We start from the raw sequence: 17223 nt of genomic DNA on the forward strand, positions 1-17223 counted from the left end.
TTGTTTTAGTCAAGTCCTATGGATATGTCATTCCTTTAAAGGCTGTGCCCTGCCCCCTTCCCTCCTGTTTCACCTCTTTCTCCCACAAAGGGATAGCCATGAAAAACATGGGTAAAGTCACACCACATTGCGCAAAAGAAGAAAAACACATCATAAAACATATTACATTCATTAAAAAGTTTTGACACGTCAAATAGTTTCCACAGAGTCGGCAAAACTATCAAGAAAAGAAAGGAAATGCTTACTTCAAACAGCAGCCAATACATTAACTTGGTGGGGATGGGGATAATTGTTTTGGAAGAACCCCACAGGCTGCTTCTGAGGTCCTATTTATATAGCAATTTTGGCCTGAGCGGTGAACGGATATTAATCTCAGAGCTTCCTCAGCCGCACATTGAAGTTCTCTGCAATTTTTTTTCCCACGCAGGTCATATTTCAAACTTCGGAAAGCCAAGTTTTGGGGGTACAAATAATAACTATAGGACACTAGTAAGAGAACACAGATAAAACACTGCTGAATGAGAAGAGTTGGGGGAGGGCCCGGATGACGCAGCATTTACCTGAATCCGACACATCTGCGCCGGCGCCAGCGGAGTTTGTGGGCGAAGGTGGGGCCCGGGCACTGCGGCACCAACCGCCCAAGACAGAGTCAGGCCGGATGGCGCCCACGCCGAGCCTCAGACGAAGCTCAGAGAAGCGGGCACAGCGCCTTCCTGGCTCCCTGACCTCTGGCCTTCACAGCGTTGCGGAGTTCCCCGCCTGTGAACACAGCCGAGTTTACAAAATAACGACCCCAGTCGACGCCGGAAAAGCCGCCCAGACTCCGTCCTCTAGAACGGAAGTGACTCTTTCCTGAGCCTTTATTGGCTCAGGGGCGCCCACGAACTGGCGTAGTTTTTTTTCAGGTAATGCAGTTCACAGGCCTCTAGAACCTGGCAAGGGGCGGTGCTCCCCGCCTACAGGAAAAGCCCCGCCTCACTGCCGGGGCTCCTGGGAAGGAGTGTCCTGGAGGCTCTGAGGACGGGGGCGGGGTTTCACGCTTCTTAAAGGAGACGAACCCAGATTTCCATGGAATGTAGTCTTCGCTGATCACAGAGAGACAGCCATAATATTTCAGATGTTTCCAAAACCTACAAAACCAAACGGGCACATGATACCAGGTTGTCACTATGACACAAAGTTCATGCATCCATAGCTGGGGTCTATTAAACATTGTCTTATTGCTCTTCCAAAGGATGTAGGCTAAAGCTTTAGACCTCACCGTGTTAGGTCAGAGTCAAGAGAACAAAGACTCCAGACAGGGGGCCATAGTGAACAATACAGAGGAGGAATGTGGGGTGGCCATAAGCAGGTGGACCATGTGTTGCTTCTCTGGTTCCCTCATTAAAGAGTAGAGCCAGTGATGGTGTCCCATTCATGGACACCATTTTTGAACATGCATCTGTGAAGAAGTATGTAATGAAATACACCTGCACACACCGATTACCTCACCTTTTCTCTAACTCTGATGGCCTTTCCCCACACCTAAGACCACACTGCCTCTTTATACCTTAAATATCTCAAGCACATCGCCTCCGGGAAGGTGGATCTGAGACTTCTTCTACCTCCTGGCTTAGCTGCCTTCTCCCCTGCAAACCCTGGCATCTCAGCGTTTGGCTTCTTGCGCCTCTGGTGCAGTAAAAACCTCATATTCACTGTTTGGAATTGCCCACAGTTGGAGTATTCATACCAGGGAAATTGGCAAACACAACAATCAAGGTTCAGTTAGTTGTTTTATACGTGTCTAGACTTAAAGTAACGGAGACTATGTTAATAATGAGGACCATACGTGGTGAATAACGATGTAAGCACAAACATTTATTCCACCCAGCGAAGTCACTGAAGAAAAGTCAAGTTCCAACAGATTTTTGCCTTCTCAGTTATTAATAAAGGACAGACATTTTATCAAAGAAGACATACACCTGGCAAATGAACACAAAAATGTTCAACATCATGAATCATTAGGGAAATGCAATCAGACCATAGTGAGACACCTCTACACATTTAAACAGGTAATATTGAAACACTAGCCATATCAACTAAGTACTAGAGAGGAATACAGGAAAACTGGAATGCTCCCATACTGTGAATGGCACATAAAAGGGTATAGTCATTGAATTTTGAATATGAAACCATATGTACATATAAAGAATTTATTAAGCTTATCTGTCATAGCCAAAATGGATACAAACCACAAAACCCCATCCTTTAACAGATGTATGGATAAACAGTCAGTGGGTGGTATATCCAAACAGTATATTTTTCAGGAAAAAAAATGAATTATACTTATCAGCAACTTAAATGATTCTCAAAATAGTTATGCATCATGAAAAAGAGACAAATATAAAAGTAAACATTAAGACCCCAATGATATTAAGTGTAGAAAACACTAATTGAATGGGAAAAAAAGTATATCAATACTAATTGCCTGGGAGTCCTGGGAGAGATGTCAGAAGGTGGATATGGGAGTGATGGATGTTTGTAATTATGATGGTTCTGTGGGTTTACACGTATTAAAACTTAACCAAGCTGTACATTTTAGGTATGTTCAGTTTGATGCATAGCAACTATACAGCTCAATTAAATTTAATAGAAATTGGCTTCACATAAAAATCTGAATCTCTTTTCTGAATCTCCTTTTCAGTAGAACTCTGGCAACCACATGTTAACCCCATCACATCTCCTTGTCTCATGGGAGGGATTCTGTTGTGGTAGCAATGAAGACCGGTGAGCAATGAAAGGTGTTTCCACTTGAGCTATCCAGGAACTGCCTGCGTCCTAAAAACCACATGCCTGGACTACACGATTTCCACTCTTATGACCCATTATCTTTGCTATGCACCAATGGCCTTGAGATAAACAATCTGCAGATGCTACGGGATCCCAAAACCTTTACATTATTCAGTCTGACAATGACTGGGACCTCAGGAGAGAAACCGCTCTGTAGCTCCTGAGAATTTTTGCAAAAACATTATCCTAAACAGGCACAGTCACGGGAACATTCATGGATGCAATTTTAGAATACGTTCATCTCTTTTTGTTTGCTAGTCACTCACTCCCTATTAATTCCCTGTTTCTGTACCAAATATGGTTCCCACCTGATGTCTGTAATCTAACGCTCAGCAACACCAGCCTACCATGTTATGGACATTATGGCACATGGCACTTTTCCAGCTGGACCTAGAGAACTTCTTCTCTTGAACAGTACTGGGGTCATGATGTGACATCCCATGTGAAAAAAGAGAACTTATGCAGCTCCAAAAAACACTGGTGGTTCACACAACTGTCCTCATCTCAGGGTGACCTCGGGACCCACCAAAAATTCTAACATCCAGGTCACATTAGTCCCACAGAACCCTGTAGTCTACCCCAGGAGGCCTTGGACAACAATTCAAATTAGACCAAAACTGGAGTGAAAACCATTCTCCGCCATGATACTATCCTTACTGACAAAGATTGGAACACCCACAAAAGACGTGGTTTAAACTATAGTCTTTATTTTTTCACAGAGCAGAGCAAATGGAGGCAGATCGTTCCCAAACAGGGTGACCTGGAGCTAGAAACATCCATCGTGAGCATGACATGAGACAATACCACCAAGGAAAGTAAACTTCTGTGAGCTGCCAAAGGAACCCACATTGGGTCACCATGGTCAAAGCTGCTTAGGTCCTGTCCTTGACGGAAGAGAATGACAACACCCAAGTGCTCAGGCTATTCATGCTTCCCTCCAGGGGACAGGACAGCACAAAGGTCTACCTACCCTGATCACAGTGCGATGACTGATGCCCCAGTACTGGGATCTGCCACATGGGAGAAGTAAAAAACTTAGTGATACTGAGTCCAACAAGGGCCTTGCACAGGTTAGAAAGTAGAGCGTAGCTCCTGAAAAGCTTCCTATGAACCCGGTACTCATAGGCAATCTGCACACGAGGGCTGTTCAGATGTATGGCATTCAACTTCCAGTTGATGACTTCCTCAAAGAGTCTATTCAGTATGATGTATTAACTAAGGAGACAGCTCATTCGCTGCTCTCCTCATCTCATTTGAAGGCCCTTCTCCAGTATGAACTTTCTGGTATCGAATAAGGTAAGACCTTTGGCTGAAAGCTTTCCTACATTTGCTGTACTCATAGGGTCTATCTGAGCTGTGAAGTTTCTAGTGCTCAGAGCAGACCTTTGACAGAAAACCTTTCCACATTTGCTGCACTGATGAGGCCTTTCTGTGGTGTGAGCTTTTCGGTGTTGAGTAAGCTGGATGCTTTGGCTAAATAATTCTCCTCATTCAGAGTTCTCCTCATATGGTTTTCCTCCAATGTGAACTCTGGTGCTTAATAAGAGTAGAGCTTTGACTAAAACACTTTCCACATTCACTGCACTTATAAGGCCTTTCGCCAGTGTGAACTCTCTGGTGCGTAGTGAGAATAGAGTTTTGGCTAAAACATTTCCCACATTCACTGCACTTGTAAGTCTTTGCTCCAGTGTGAATTCTCTGGTGGACCTGAAGGTGGGCCCTTTGCCTAAAGGACTTCCCACATTCACTACACTCATAAGGCCTTTCCCCAGTGTGAATTCTTCTATGTTTAATGAGGCTGGCAATGTACCTAAAGACTTTCCCACATTCACTGCACTCATAAGGCCTCTCTCCAGTGTGGACTCTCTGATGCTGAACAAGCATGCGTTTATAGGTGAAGGCTTTTCTGCATTCTCCACATTCATAAGGTCTCTCTCCAGTGTGGACTCTCTGGTGCTGAACAAGTTTGCTTTTAGTAATGAAGGTTTTCCCACATTCACTGCACTCGTAAGGCTTGGCTCCACTGTGAATTCTCTGGTGCACAATAAGTTGGGCGTTTTGCCTAAAGAACTTCCCACATTCTCTACACTCATAAGGCCTTTCCCCAGTGTGAATTCTTCTATGTATAACAAGGTTGGAGTTGCATCTAAAGACTTTCCCACATTCACTGCATTCATAAGGCCTTTCTCCAGTGTGGACTCTCTGGTGCTGAGCAAGCCTGTATTTACGGCAGAAGGCTTTCCCACATTCACTGCACTTGTAACGCTTTTCTCCATCGTGAAAGGCCTCTACAAACTCGGTGTCCTTTTGTGGAGTGACCTGGTGCTGGAGAAGGCCAGAGCTACAAGGGAAATCCTTCCAAGGCTCCTGGAATGTGAAAGACTTCTTGGATACATGGATGGTGCAGCTCTTCATAAAGGTCTTACCAACGTCTCTTCTAAAGAGTTCCTCTCCACTGTGCTGGTGAAACTGCACACCTGCCCCACAGAGTTTCTGGCCAGGGTTTGTGCCAAGGTCCTCAGCTAGATGCAAACCACCTTCTAAGTACAGGCAGTACCTCTCCCAGGGATAGGACTTCAGGGTGGACAGGTCTGCCTCTGAAGTATTTATTTGTGGCACTTCTACAGAAACATTCTGCTCAGAAGGTGTCTGCTTGTTCTCTGCCATATACCAACACCCTGAAAGCAAAGAAATACGGGTAAACTTGACATAGAATTTTGGTAGAAGGAGGCAGCCCCATCACAAATGTGTGTCTGACACAGAAAGGAATAAATCTATGGGACTGTTTTCAAGACAAGAAGTTGCAGGGAGGTTAGGAAAGCCCTGCTGTACAGTACTGACCCTCTACACATCACAGAACAGGGAGCACTCACCATGCAAATGACAGAAGGATGGGGTGGAATGCATAAAGGAGCTAGGGGTCCACAACTCATTCCTCCAGGAACACTTTTCACTAGGACCTTGGCTGCTGGTGACATGTGTGTGCTATGTGGAAAGCTGTGTCCAGGTCCAGGATAATCTGATTTTCACTGAGTAGCTGGTGTTCAAGGACTATTTTGAGGAGAGGTGCAGACCTCATGAAACATTAAGTGTAGGTGAATAGTGGAAAGCACAGCAGAGCGAGGATGGAGAGGAACAATGAGGAGTGGAAGACAGAGAGGTGAGGGATAATCCTGGGTTGGAAGCCAGAGTAAAAATCACAGGAGGCAAGTGTCAAGGATGGAGGAGAAACAGAAATGAGGTACACAGTCACTGGCCTTGACACCAAAACAGTGTTGGGTACGGGACATGTTCCTGATATGACATGAATCAAACCATGATGTCACTTCCTCCCTCAATGCCAATTACCAGGGCCAGGCCCAATTTGAGCCCCTCTTGCTCTGTCTGGAGTCATGTCCACTCTGTCATGTACCCAGGGTTCTCCTCTCAGCTCCAGCTGAACAACATGGGACCTAGAAGATGAAAGTCCTGAGAGAAAGACATGACAAGTGAACAGTCAGTACTGGCCCGGGGGACAACCAATCCCAAAACAACCTCAGGAAAAAAAATATGTAACAAAAAGAATCTTTGAGATGAGGGTCTCACAGAAACAGCCAAGAAGACCCCACAAATGCTGACCACATTAAATCCCAACAATTCCTGGAATGGTGAGGCCCCAAGAAATGTCAGCTGGAAGATGGAAGAGCGTGGAGCACAAAGGTGCATGGGTCTACGGAGTCAACTTAGCAGGGAGTGGCTGAGACTAATGGAACCCACTGAACTAATTCCAAGTCTTATGACCCAGAAAAACTTCACTGAAAAAACTTCAGAGCCGCTGGTATTGGGGATACTTCTGAAAGGAAGTCGTATACACACTCACTCAGCCTTGGCACCAACAACACAGATGAGAGGGAGGCAGTAATAGAGATGTACCCACTGTCTAGCTGTGAAAAAACAGACTTGCCTTTGGAAAAAAGGGGAAAGGCAGAGACCTGTCCAGGATGCTGGGATAGGTGTGAGGGCCTTACCCAATGATGCAACAAGTGCAAAGGTCTCCAGCATCACATCGTGGTACAGGAATCTCTGGGCCTCATCAAGAAGCTTCCACTCCTCCTGGGAAAAGTACACAGCCACGTCCTCAAAGGTCACAGGGCCCTGTGATGACAGGGACAGATGTCTCCATAAGCAGCCTCTCTCCCCAGGACCCCGTAAGTACCCCTAACCCATACTCACTCTGGGTCCATCATCCTCCCCAGCTCCCTAACTTAGAGGGCACTGGTACCGAATAACTCTTCATACTTCCTTGAGCGCTAGGTACAACTCTCAGCAACAATAGGTAGGTAGGTGGACAGATAGATGCCATCTAAGCTGTGGGCTTGGTATGCATGGCCCCCTCCCTCTCCTGCAAGACAACAGCCTCAGTGTCCCCAGGATCATGTCTCCCAGACACAAACAAACTTGGGCTCATCATTCTCTCTTAAACTCCTGGTATGAGGGCCCTGGGGCAATTTGGTCACACACCTTCCCCACATGCATATTACTCACTGGCTAACTCCTCACACATCTGATCCCCATCACCACCACCCGGCCCACAAAACTGCCATGTCTCCTGCCTCCTCACATACCCTCCTGCACATGGCATCAGGAAGTTCCTGCCAATGCAGCAGGATCCCACCATACCCTAACTCTCCACTGGACTGTTCTGAAGGCTTCCCCACCAGGCCTTGTTCCTGACTTTAACCTCAGTCAAAACATGCAAATCTAAATATGCCTGTTCATGTTCCACCTCTGTATTGCACATTATGTCTCTTCACCAGTTGCAATCTCTGTCCATATAACACCCCTTCAAAATACACACCCATTTGACACACCTTAGGTAAACTCATTTGACATTCTGTCAGAAACTACCCAAGTTCCACCACAAAAGCCTAGTGAGTGCACAGGAGGAAAAATAACCACCAGCCTGACTTTACTATCACTTCACCTCCATTCTGCTTTCCCTCTGCATCAATTTCATGGCCACTCCCCCATAAAAACCTGAGCCACCTGCTGGACTTTCCCTCCCCCCCAACGTTCCCGCTGATGACGACTCTTCTTGTCTTTGTGACAGACCCCCTCTCTTCCCTTGTCCCCTAATGGCATCCTGAAGCCTCCCCCAGCACTCTAGATCTTCACGTTCAGCCGTCCCCTTGTCTCCTATACTTGGAGTCACTGGAACATCTGAGAATCAAAACAGCCAAAACCCAATTCCTAATATTCTCACGGAAAAGGACTGCTACCACGGACTTCCCCATCTCAGTTGATGGCACTGCCACCCTTCCAGATGCAAAGGGAAAAAAACATTGGAGTCATCCATGAGCCCTCCACATTAGAAAATCTGGTCAGTTCCTACTTTAAAAGCAAATCCAGAAGCCAAGTATTTCTCCTACCTCCTCATGCACCACTTTGGTCCAGCAAGAACTAATGTGCATCTGGATGACTGCAATAGCCTCCTTCATTATCTCCTTGTCTTTCTCTCCCCCAGTCTCTTGTGCACTCCGCAGCCAGGAGTAGCCTCTTAAAACCTAAGTCAAGTCACATTACTTTCCCTCTCTGTTCCAAAAATTCCATGTCTGCCATCATTCTCAGAACAGAAACCTCTTCTCAGGCGACCATTCTAGGTCTAACTCTGGCCCCCTTGCTCTCTGTTCTTACCAGCTGTTAACAAAGACCTACACAAGTCCTAAAACACTCCCATCTCAATCTCATCCTCAAACATTTGTACATATTACCCGCTATACCTAAGACAACCTTTCACATCTCAGTCCACTGGCTGCCAAAAATGGGAATCTGTCCATATAACCTCTGGCCTGGACTTGGAAACCTGGGCTGAGGGTCCCCAGACACCAAGTCCAGGAAGAGTGGCAGCAAAAGACTTCTAGGACACCTGACACTCACCAGTGCAGGGTCCATAAGTGGTTCTGCTGAATGTGGAACCTGTGGGAAGAGCAGGGCCATGTAATATTAATTCCCATCAGCAACATAAACAAAAAAGATTAATGAATGAACCGTTTAATATTTCAGGCGAAGACAAATGCTCAAGAGGAAACTAAAGCATAAAAGAGGGCAGAAAATGTTACAGTTGTACCATAAGGTCATGTGGATATCTTGAGAAAAAGGCTGTACAAAAGTGGGACAAACAAGTGCAAAGCCTCTCTATCAGAGTCATGCCTGGTGTATTTGAGCAGCATCCACGAAGCTAGTATGACTGGAGGCCAGTGAGCCAGAAGAATAAGGGATCGTGTTGGCAAGGAAATAGTGTTGGCAGGTCATAAAGCACTATTATAGCCCTAAGTCACAAATATCAAAATTAAGTCTCATTTTACGTACAGGTCTGTTTCTGACACTTCCATTTGATTCCCTTCTTCTGTCTATTTCTCCCTTGCCAATATACATTTTTCTCTTCTTGTAGCTTGTAGTTGGCCCTAACATCTGATCAAAAGTTCGTATATTATACTTCCTTTTCCAATTTTACTTGGTTATCTTATAAATTATTGCTTTATATAAAATTTCAGCTTACATAATCCATATACTAAGTTCTGATTAGAAATTATCATAACATTATGGAGACTGGTTCAAGATGGTGGAGTAGAAGGATGTGTGTTCACTGCCTTTTGTGAGAGCACTGGAATTACAACTTACTACTGAACAATCATCGACAGGAAGACACTGGAACTCAGGAAAAAAGATACCCCACATCCAAAGACAAAGCAGAAGCTGCAATGAGACAGTAGGAGAGGGGCAATCACAATAAAATCAAATCCCATAACTGCTGGGTGGGTGACTCACAAACTGGAGAACACTTATAGCACAGAAGTCCACCCACTGGAGTGAAGGTTCTGAGCCCCAAGTCAGGGTTCCCAACCTTGGGATCTGGCAACAGGAGGAGGAATTCCCAGAGAAACAGACTTTGAAGGCTAGCAGGATTTGACTACAGGACTTCGACAGGACTGGGGGAAACATATACTCCAAGCCTGGAGGGCATACACAAAGTAGTGTGCGCATCAGGACCCAAGGGGAAGGAGTAGTGACTCCACAGGAAACTGAACCAGACCTACCAGCTAGTGTTGGAAGGTATCCTGCAGATGCGGGGGATGGCTGTGGCTCACCACAGGGACAAGGACAGCAGCAGCAGAAGCTCTGGGAAGTACTCCTTGGCATGAGCCCTCCCAGAGTCCACCATTAGCCCCATCAAAGACCCTGTAGCCTCCAGTGCTGTGTCGCCTCAGGCCAAACAACCAACAGGGAGGGAACTCAGTCCCACCCATCAGCAGACAAACCAATTAAAGTTTTACTGAGCAGTGCCCACCAGAGCAACACCCAGCTCTACCCACCACCAGTCCTATCAGGAAGCTTGCACAAGCCTCTTAGATAGCCTCATCCACCAGAGGGCAGACAGCAGAAGCAAGAAAAACTACAATGCTGCAGCCTGTGGAATGAAAACCACATTCACAGAAAAACAAACAAAATGAAAACACAGAGGACTATGTACCAGATGAAGAAACAAGATAAAACCTCAGAAAAACAACTAAATGAAGTGGAGATAGGCTAACCTTGGAAAAAGAATGGAGGCAAAGATCAAGAAGACGCAAGAAATGTTTAAAAAGACCTAGAAGAATTAAAGAACAAACAAAACAGAGATGAACAATACAATAACCAAAGTGAAAAATATACTAGAAGGAATCAATAGCAGAATAACTGAGGCAGAAGTCACCTGGGAGACAGAATGGTGGAATTCACTGCTGCAGAACAGAGTAAAGAAAAAAGAATGAAAAGAAAAGAAGATAGCCTAAGAGACCTCTGGGACAACGTTAAATGCAACAGCATTCGTATTATACAGGTCCCAGAAGCAGAAGAGAGAGACAACGGACCCGAGAAACTATTTGAAGAGATTATAGTCGAAAACTTCCCTAACATGGGAAAGGGAATAGCCACCCAAGTCTGGGAAGCACAGAGAGTCCCAGGCAGGACAAACCCAAGGAGTAACACGCTGAGACACACAGTAATCAAACTGACAAAAAGAAAGACAAAGAAAAATTATTAAAAGCAACAAGGGAAAAACGACAAATAACATACAAGGGAACTCCCATAAGGTTAACAGCTGATTTCTCAGCAGAAACTCTACAAGCCAGAAGGGAGTGACATGAAATATTTAAAGTGATGAAAAGAACCTACAACCAAGATTACTCTACCGGCAAGGATCTCATTTAGATTTGATGGAGAAATCAAAACCTTTACAGACAAGCAAAAGATAAGAGAATTCAGCACCACCAGACCAGCTCTACAACAAATGCTAAAGGAACTTCTCTAAGTGGGAAACACAAGAGAAGAAAAGAACCTACAAAACAAACCCAAAACAATTAAGAAAATGGTAGCAGGAACATCCATATCGGTAATTACCTTAAACGTGAATGGATTAAATGCTCCAACCAAAAGACACAGGCTCGTTGAATGGATACAAAAACAAGACCCATATACATGCTGTCTACAAGAGACCCACTTAAGACCTAGGGACACATAAGACTGAAAGTGAGGGGATGGAAAAAGATGTTCTGTGCAAATGGAAATCAAAAGACAGCTGGAGTAGCAATACTCATATCATATAAAATAAGACTTTAAAATAAAGAATGTTACAAGAGACAAGGAAGGACACTACATAATGACAAAGGGATCAATCCAAGAAGAAGCTATAACAATTATAAATATATATGCACCCAACATAGGAGCAACTCAATACATAAGACAAATGCTAACAGCTATAAAAGAGGAAATTGACAGTAACACGATAATGGTGGGGGACTTTAAGACCTCACTTACATAAATGGACAAATCATCCAGACAGAAAATTAATAAAGAAACACAAGCTTTAAATGACACAATAGACCAGACAGATTTAGTTGATATTTATAGAACATTCCACCCAAAAACAGCAGATTACACTTTCTTCTCAAGTGCACACAGAACATTCTCCAGGACAGATCACATCTTGGGTCACAAATCAAGCCTCAGTAAATTTAAGAAAATTGAAATCATATCAAGCATCTTTTCTGACCACAACGCTATGAGATTAGAAATCAATTACAGGGGATAAAACGTAAAAAACACACACAGAGGCTAAACAGTACGTTACTAAATAACCAAGAGATCACTGAAGAAATCAAAAAATACCTAGAAACAAATGACAATGAAAACACGATGATCCAAAACCTATGGGATACAGCAAAAGCAGTTCTAAGAGGGAAGTTTATAGCAATATAAGCCTACCTCAAGAAACAAGAAAAATCTCAAATAAACAATCTAAACTTACACCTAAAGGAACTAGAGAAAGAAGAACAAACAAAACCCAAAGTTAGCAGAAGGAAAGAAATCATAAAGATCAGAGCAGAAATATATGAAATAGAAACAAAGAAAACAATAGCAAAGATCAATAAAACTAAAAGCTGGTTCTTTGAGAAGATAAACAAAATTGATAAACCTTTAGCCAAACTCATCAAGAAAAAGAGGGAGAGGAGTCAAATCAATAAAACTAGAAATGAAAAAGGAGAAGTTACAACGGACACCACAGAAGTACAAAGCATCATAAGAGACTACTAAGGGACTTCCCTGGTGGTACAGTGGTTAAGAATCCACCTGCCAATGCAGGGGACACAGGTTCGAGCCCTGCTCTGGGATGATCCCATATGCCACGGAGCAACTAAGCCTGTGCGCCACAACTACTGAGCCCACGTGCCACAACTACTGAAGCCTGTGCGCCTAGAGCCCGTGCTCCACAACAGGAGAAGCTGCCACAATGAGAAGCCTGCACACCACAACGAAGACCCAATGCAGCCAAAAATAAATTAAATAAATAAATAAATATATTTTTTAAAAAATTGAAGAATAAAAGCCATCTGATCATCTCAATAGATGCAGAAAAAGCTTTTGACAAAATTCAACACCCATTTACATGATAAAAACTCTCCAGAAAGTGGGCATCGAGGGAACCTACCTCAACATAATAAAGGCCATATATGACAAACCCACAGCAAACATCATTCTCAGTGGTGGAAAACTGAAAGCATTTCCTCTAAGATCAGGAACAAGACAAGGATGTCCACTCTCGCCACTATTATTCAACATAGCTCTCGAAGTCGTAGCCATGGCAATCAGAGAAGAAAAAATAAAAGGAATACAAATTGGAAAAGAAGAAGTAAAAGTGTCACTGTTTGCAGATGACATGATACTATACATAGAGAAACCTAAAGATGCCACCAGAAAACTACTAGAGCTAATCAATGAATTTGGTAAAGTTACAGGATACAAAATTAATGCACAGAAATCTGTTGCATTCCTATACACTAACGATGAAAGATCAGAAAGAGAAATTAAGGAAACAATCCCATTCACCACTGCAACAAAAAAGAATAAAATACCTAGAAATAAACATACCAAGGAGGTAAAAGACCTGTACTCAGAAAATTGTAAGACACTGATGAAAGAAATCAAAGATGGGCTTCCCTGGTGGCGCAGTGGTTAAGAATCCGCCTGCCAGTGCAGGGGACACGGGTTCGAGCCCTGGTCTGGGAAGATCCCACATGCCGCAGAGCAACTAAGCCCGTGCGCCACAAGTACCGAGCCTGCGCTCTAGAGACCACAAACCACAACTACTGAAGCCCGCATGCCTAGATCCTGTGCTCTGCAACAAGACAAGCCACCGCAACAAGAAGCCCACGCACTACAACAAAGAGTAGCCCCCGCTCGCAGCAGCTAGAGAAAGCCCGCATGCAGCAACGAAGACCCAACTCAGCCAAAAATAAATTAATTAATTAAAAAAAAAAAAAGAAAGAAATCGAAGATGACACAGATGGAGAGATATACCATGTTCTTGGATTGGAAGAATCAATATTGTGAAAATGACTATACTACCCAAAGCAATCTACAGATTCAATGCAATCCCTATCAAATTACCAGTGGCATTTTTTACAGAACTAGAACAAAAAGTCTTAAAATCTGTATGGAGACACAAAAGACCCCGAATAGCCAAAGCAGTCTTGAGGGAATAAAATGGAGCTGGAGGAATCAGACTCCCTGACTTTAGACTATACTACAAAGATACAGTAATCAAACCAATATGGTACTGACACAAGAACAGAAATATAGATCAATGGAACAGGACAGAAAACCCAGAGAAAAACTCATGCACCTATGGTCAACTAATCTATGACAAAAGAGGCAAGGATATACAATGGAGAAAAGACAGTCCCTTCAATAACTGGTGCTGGGAAAACTGGACAGCTATATGTAAAGAATGAAATTAGAACACTCCTTAACACCATACACAAAAATAAACTCAAAATGGATTAGAGATCTAAATGTAAGACTGGACACTATAAAACTCTTAGAGGAAAATATAGGAAGAACACTCTTTGCCATAAATCACAGCAAGACCTTTTTTGATCCACCTCCTAGAGTAATGGAAATAAAAACAAAAATAAACAAATGGGACCTAATGAAAGTTAAAGGCTTTTGCAGAGCAAAGGAAACTACAAACAAGACGAAAAGACAACCCTCAGAATGGGAGAAAATACTTGCAAACGAATCAACGGACAAAAGATTAATCTCCAAAATATATAGACAGCTCATGCAGCTCAATATTAAAAAAACATACAACCCAATCCAAAAATGGGCAGAAGACCTAATTAGACATTTCTCCAAAGACATACAGATGGCCAAGAAGCACATGAAAAGCCGCTCAACATCGCTAATTATTAGAGAAATGCAAATCAAAACTACAATGAGGTATCACCTCACAGCAGTTAGAATGGGCATTATCAGAAAATCTACAAACAACAAATGCTAGAGAGGGTGTGGAGAAAAGGGAACTGTCTTTCACTGTTGGTGGGAATGTAAATTGATACAGCCATATGAAGAACAGTATGGAGGTTCCTTAAAAAGCTAAAAATAGAATTACCATATGACCCAGCAATCCACTACTGGGCATATACCCAGAGAAAATTGTAATTGAAAAAGACACTTGCAGGGACATCCCTGGTGGCACAGTGGTTAAGAATCTGCCTGCCAATGCAGGGGACAAGGGTTCGAGCCCGGGTCCGGGAAGATTCCACATGCTGTGGAGCAACTAAGCCCGTGCGCCACAACTATTAAGCCTGCACTGTAGAGCCCACAAGCCACAACTACTGAGCCCAAGAGCCACAACTACTGAAGCCCACACACCTAAAGCCCATGCTCTGCAACAAGCAACTGCAATGAGAAGCCCATGCACTGCAATGAAGAGAAGCCCACACACTGCAATGAAGAGTAGTCCCCGCTTGCTGCAACTAGAGATAGCCGTGCACAGCAACGAAGACCCAACATAGCCATACATACATACATACATAAACAAATAAATGACGCATGCGCCCCAATGTTCACTGCAGCACTATTTACAATAGCCAGGTCATGGAAACAACCTAAATGCCCATCAACAGACGACTGGATAAAGAAGATGTGGTACATATATACAATGGAATATTACTCAGCCATAAAAACGAACGAAATTGGGTCATTTGTAGAGACGTGGATGAATCTAGAGACTGTCATACAGAGTGAAGTAAGTCAGAAAGAGAAAAACAAATATTGTATGTTAACACATATAAGTGGAACCTAGAAAAATAGTACAGATGAACCAGTCTGCAGGGCAGAAATAGACACACAGATGTAGAGAACAAACGTATGGACACCAAGGGGGGAAAGTGGCGTGGGGTTGGTGGTGGTGGGATGAATTGGGAGATTGGGATTGACATATAAACACTAATATGTATAAAATAGATAACTAATAAGAACTTACTGTATAAAAAATAAATAAAATTCAAAAATTCAAAAAAAAAAAGACACATGCACCCCAATGTTCATTGCAGCACTATTTACAATAGCCAGAACATGGATCCAACCTAAATACCCATCGATGGACGAATGGATAGAGAAGATGTGGTACATACATACAATAGAATATTAGTCAGCCATAGAAAGGAACGAAATGGGGTCACTTGTAGAGACGAGGATGGAACTAGAGACTGTCCTACAGAGTGAAGTAAGTCAGAAAGAGAAAAACAAGTATAGTATATTAACGCATATATGTGGAATCTAGAAAAATGGTACAGATGAACCGGTTTGCAAGACAGAAATAGACAGATGTAGAGAACAAACGTATGGACACCAAGGGGGGGATGTTGGCGGGGGGGAATGAATTGGGAGATTGGGATTGACATATACACACTCGTATGTATAAAATAAACAACTAATAAGAACCTGCTGTACATAAAAAATAATAATAAAACTCAAGAAAATTATTATAACATTATATATAGAATTCAAGAATACATATTTTTAATTTTTATCCATGTTATTTATATATCCTTTTTCTTTCATAAATATTCAGACAGATTATCTGTAATTTCCTACCTGCTTTTTTCTCCTGCAGTAGAGATGGGAACCACCATTTGTTGACTTCACACTGAAAATGAATCTCAGAATTCCCTGGTGGTTCAGAGGTTAAAACTTGGTGCTTTCACTGCCATGGGTTCGATTTCCATCCCTGGTCTGGGAACTAAGATACTGCTAGCTGCGCAGTGTGGCCTAAAAAAAAAAAGAGAGAGAGAGAGAGAGTTACAAGAAGAAAATGGCACCAGAAAATTAATCTGTGATAAAGGGGTTGTTGCTGGCATCAGAGTAAAAGTGCTTGGCCTCCAGCAGTTTGACGTAAGTGGCTGTCAAAGATGACTCCTTAAACTTAAGACAAAGGAAACAACCTATGAGACCTGATCTCTATTCCACCCTCATTATAAAAACATGGAAATATCTTCTTCGGTTCTAAACATCTTGATAAGGATTCCCAGCATTATAACTTTTTATCCTTACAAGGATTCATTTTGTCCCCCTTAAAACAAGTATTTTAACAAGATGTCTTAATCATTTTCTCTTCCAATACCACCAGAGGATGATGATGTAACAGTAAAATAAATACTACTAGCAAAGTACAATCACTGCAAAAGCAGAAACCCTCTAAGTGGCTGTATATTGTAAAACTGTACGTTTACCTAATATATGATGAGTGTGTATAAAAACACAACTACGGCATCACTAATCATTAGAGAAATGTAAATCAAAACTACAATGAGGTATCACCTCACACCAGTCAGAATGGCCATCATCAAAAAATCTACGAACAATAAATGGTAGAGAGAGTGTGAAGAAAAGGGAACCCTCTTGCACTGTTGGTGGGAATGTAAATTGATACAGCCACTATGGAGAAGAGTATGGAGGTTCTTTAAAAAACTAAAAATAGAACTACCATACGACCCAGCAATCCCACTACTGGGCATACACCCTGAGAAAACC

General features: G+C 42.9%; 1 protein-coding gene across 14 annotated transcripts in view; it reads right to left on the minus strand.

Moving 5' to 3' along the window:
- LOC309617254 (zinc finger protein 671-like) overlaps window positions 1-17223 on the minus strand; it is a 67627-nt gene that overhangs the window by 16747 nt on the left and 33657 nt on the right. For 12 of the 14 annotated variants that reach the window (XM_082369240.1, XM_082369246.1, XM_082369245.1 and 9 more), the window contains 5 exons: window positions 16288-16461; window positions 8746-8784; window positions 6837-6963; window positions 6178-6297; window positions 561-5507 (listed from right to left, as the gene is read on the minus strand). Coding sequence is in view for 1 of the 14 variants with exons in the window: in XM_082369241.1 (XP_082225367.1) it covers window positions 4333-5507; window positions 6178-6297; window positions 6837-6963; window positions 8746-8760 (1437 nt within the window). In the remaining 13 variants the exon portion in view is untranslated. The remainder of the gene's footprint in view (window positions 1-560; window positions 5508-6177; window positions 6298-6836; window positions 6964-8745; window positions 8785-16287; window positions 16462-17223) is intronic. The other 2 variants (XM_082369236.1, XM_082369237.1) reach the window with 2 other exon arrangements.

Source organism: Balaenoptera borealis, assembly GCF_965194805.1.
Source record: "Balaenoptera borealis genome assembly, chromosome: 19".
Classification (NCBI taxonomy): domain Eukaryota; kingdom Metazoa; phylum Chordata; class Mammalia; order Artiodactyla; family Balaenopteridae; genus Balaenoptera; species Balaenoptera borealis.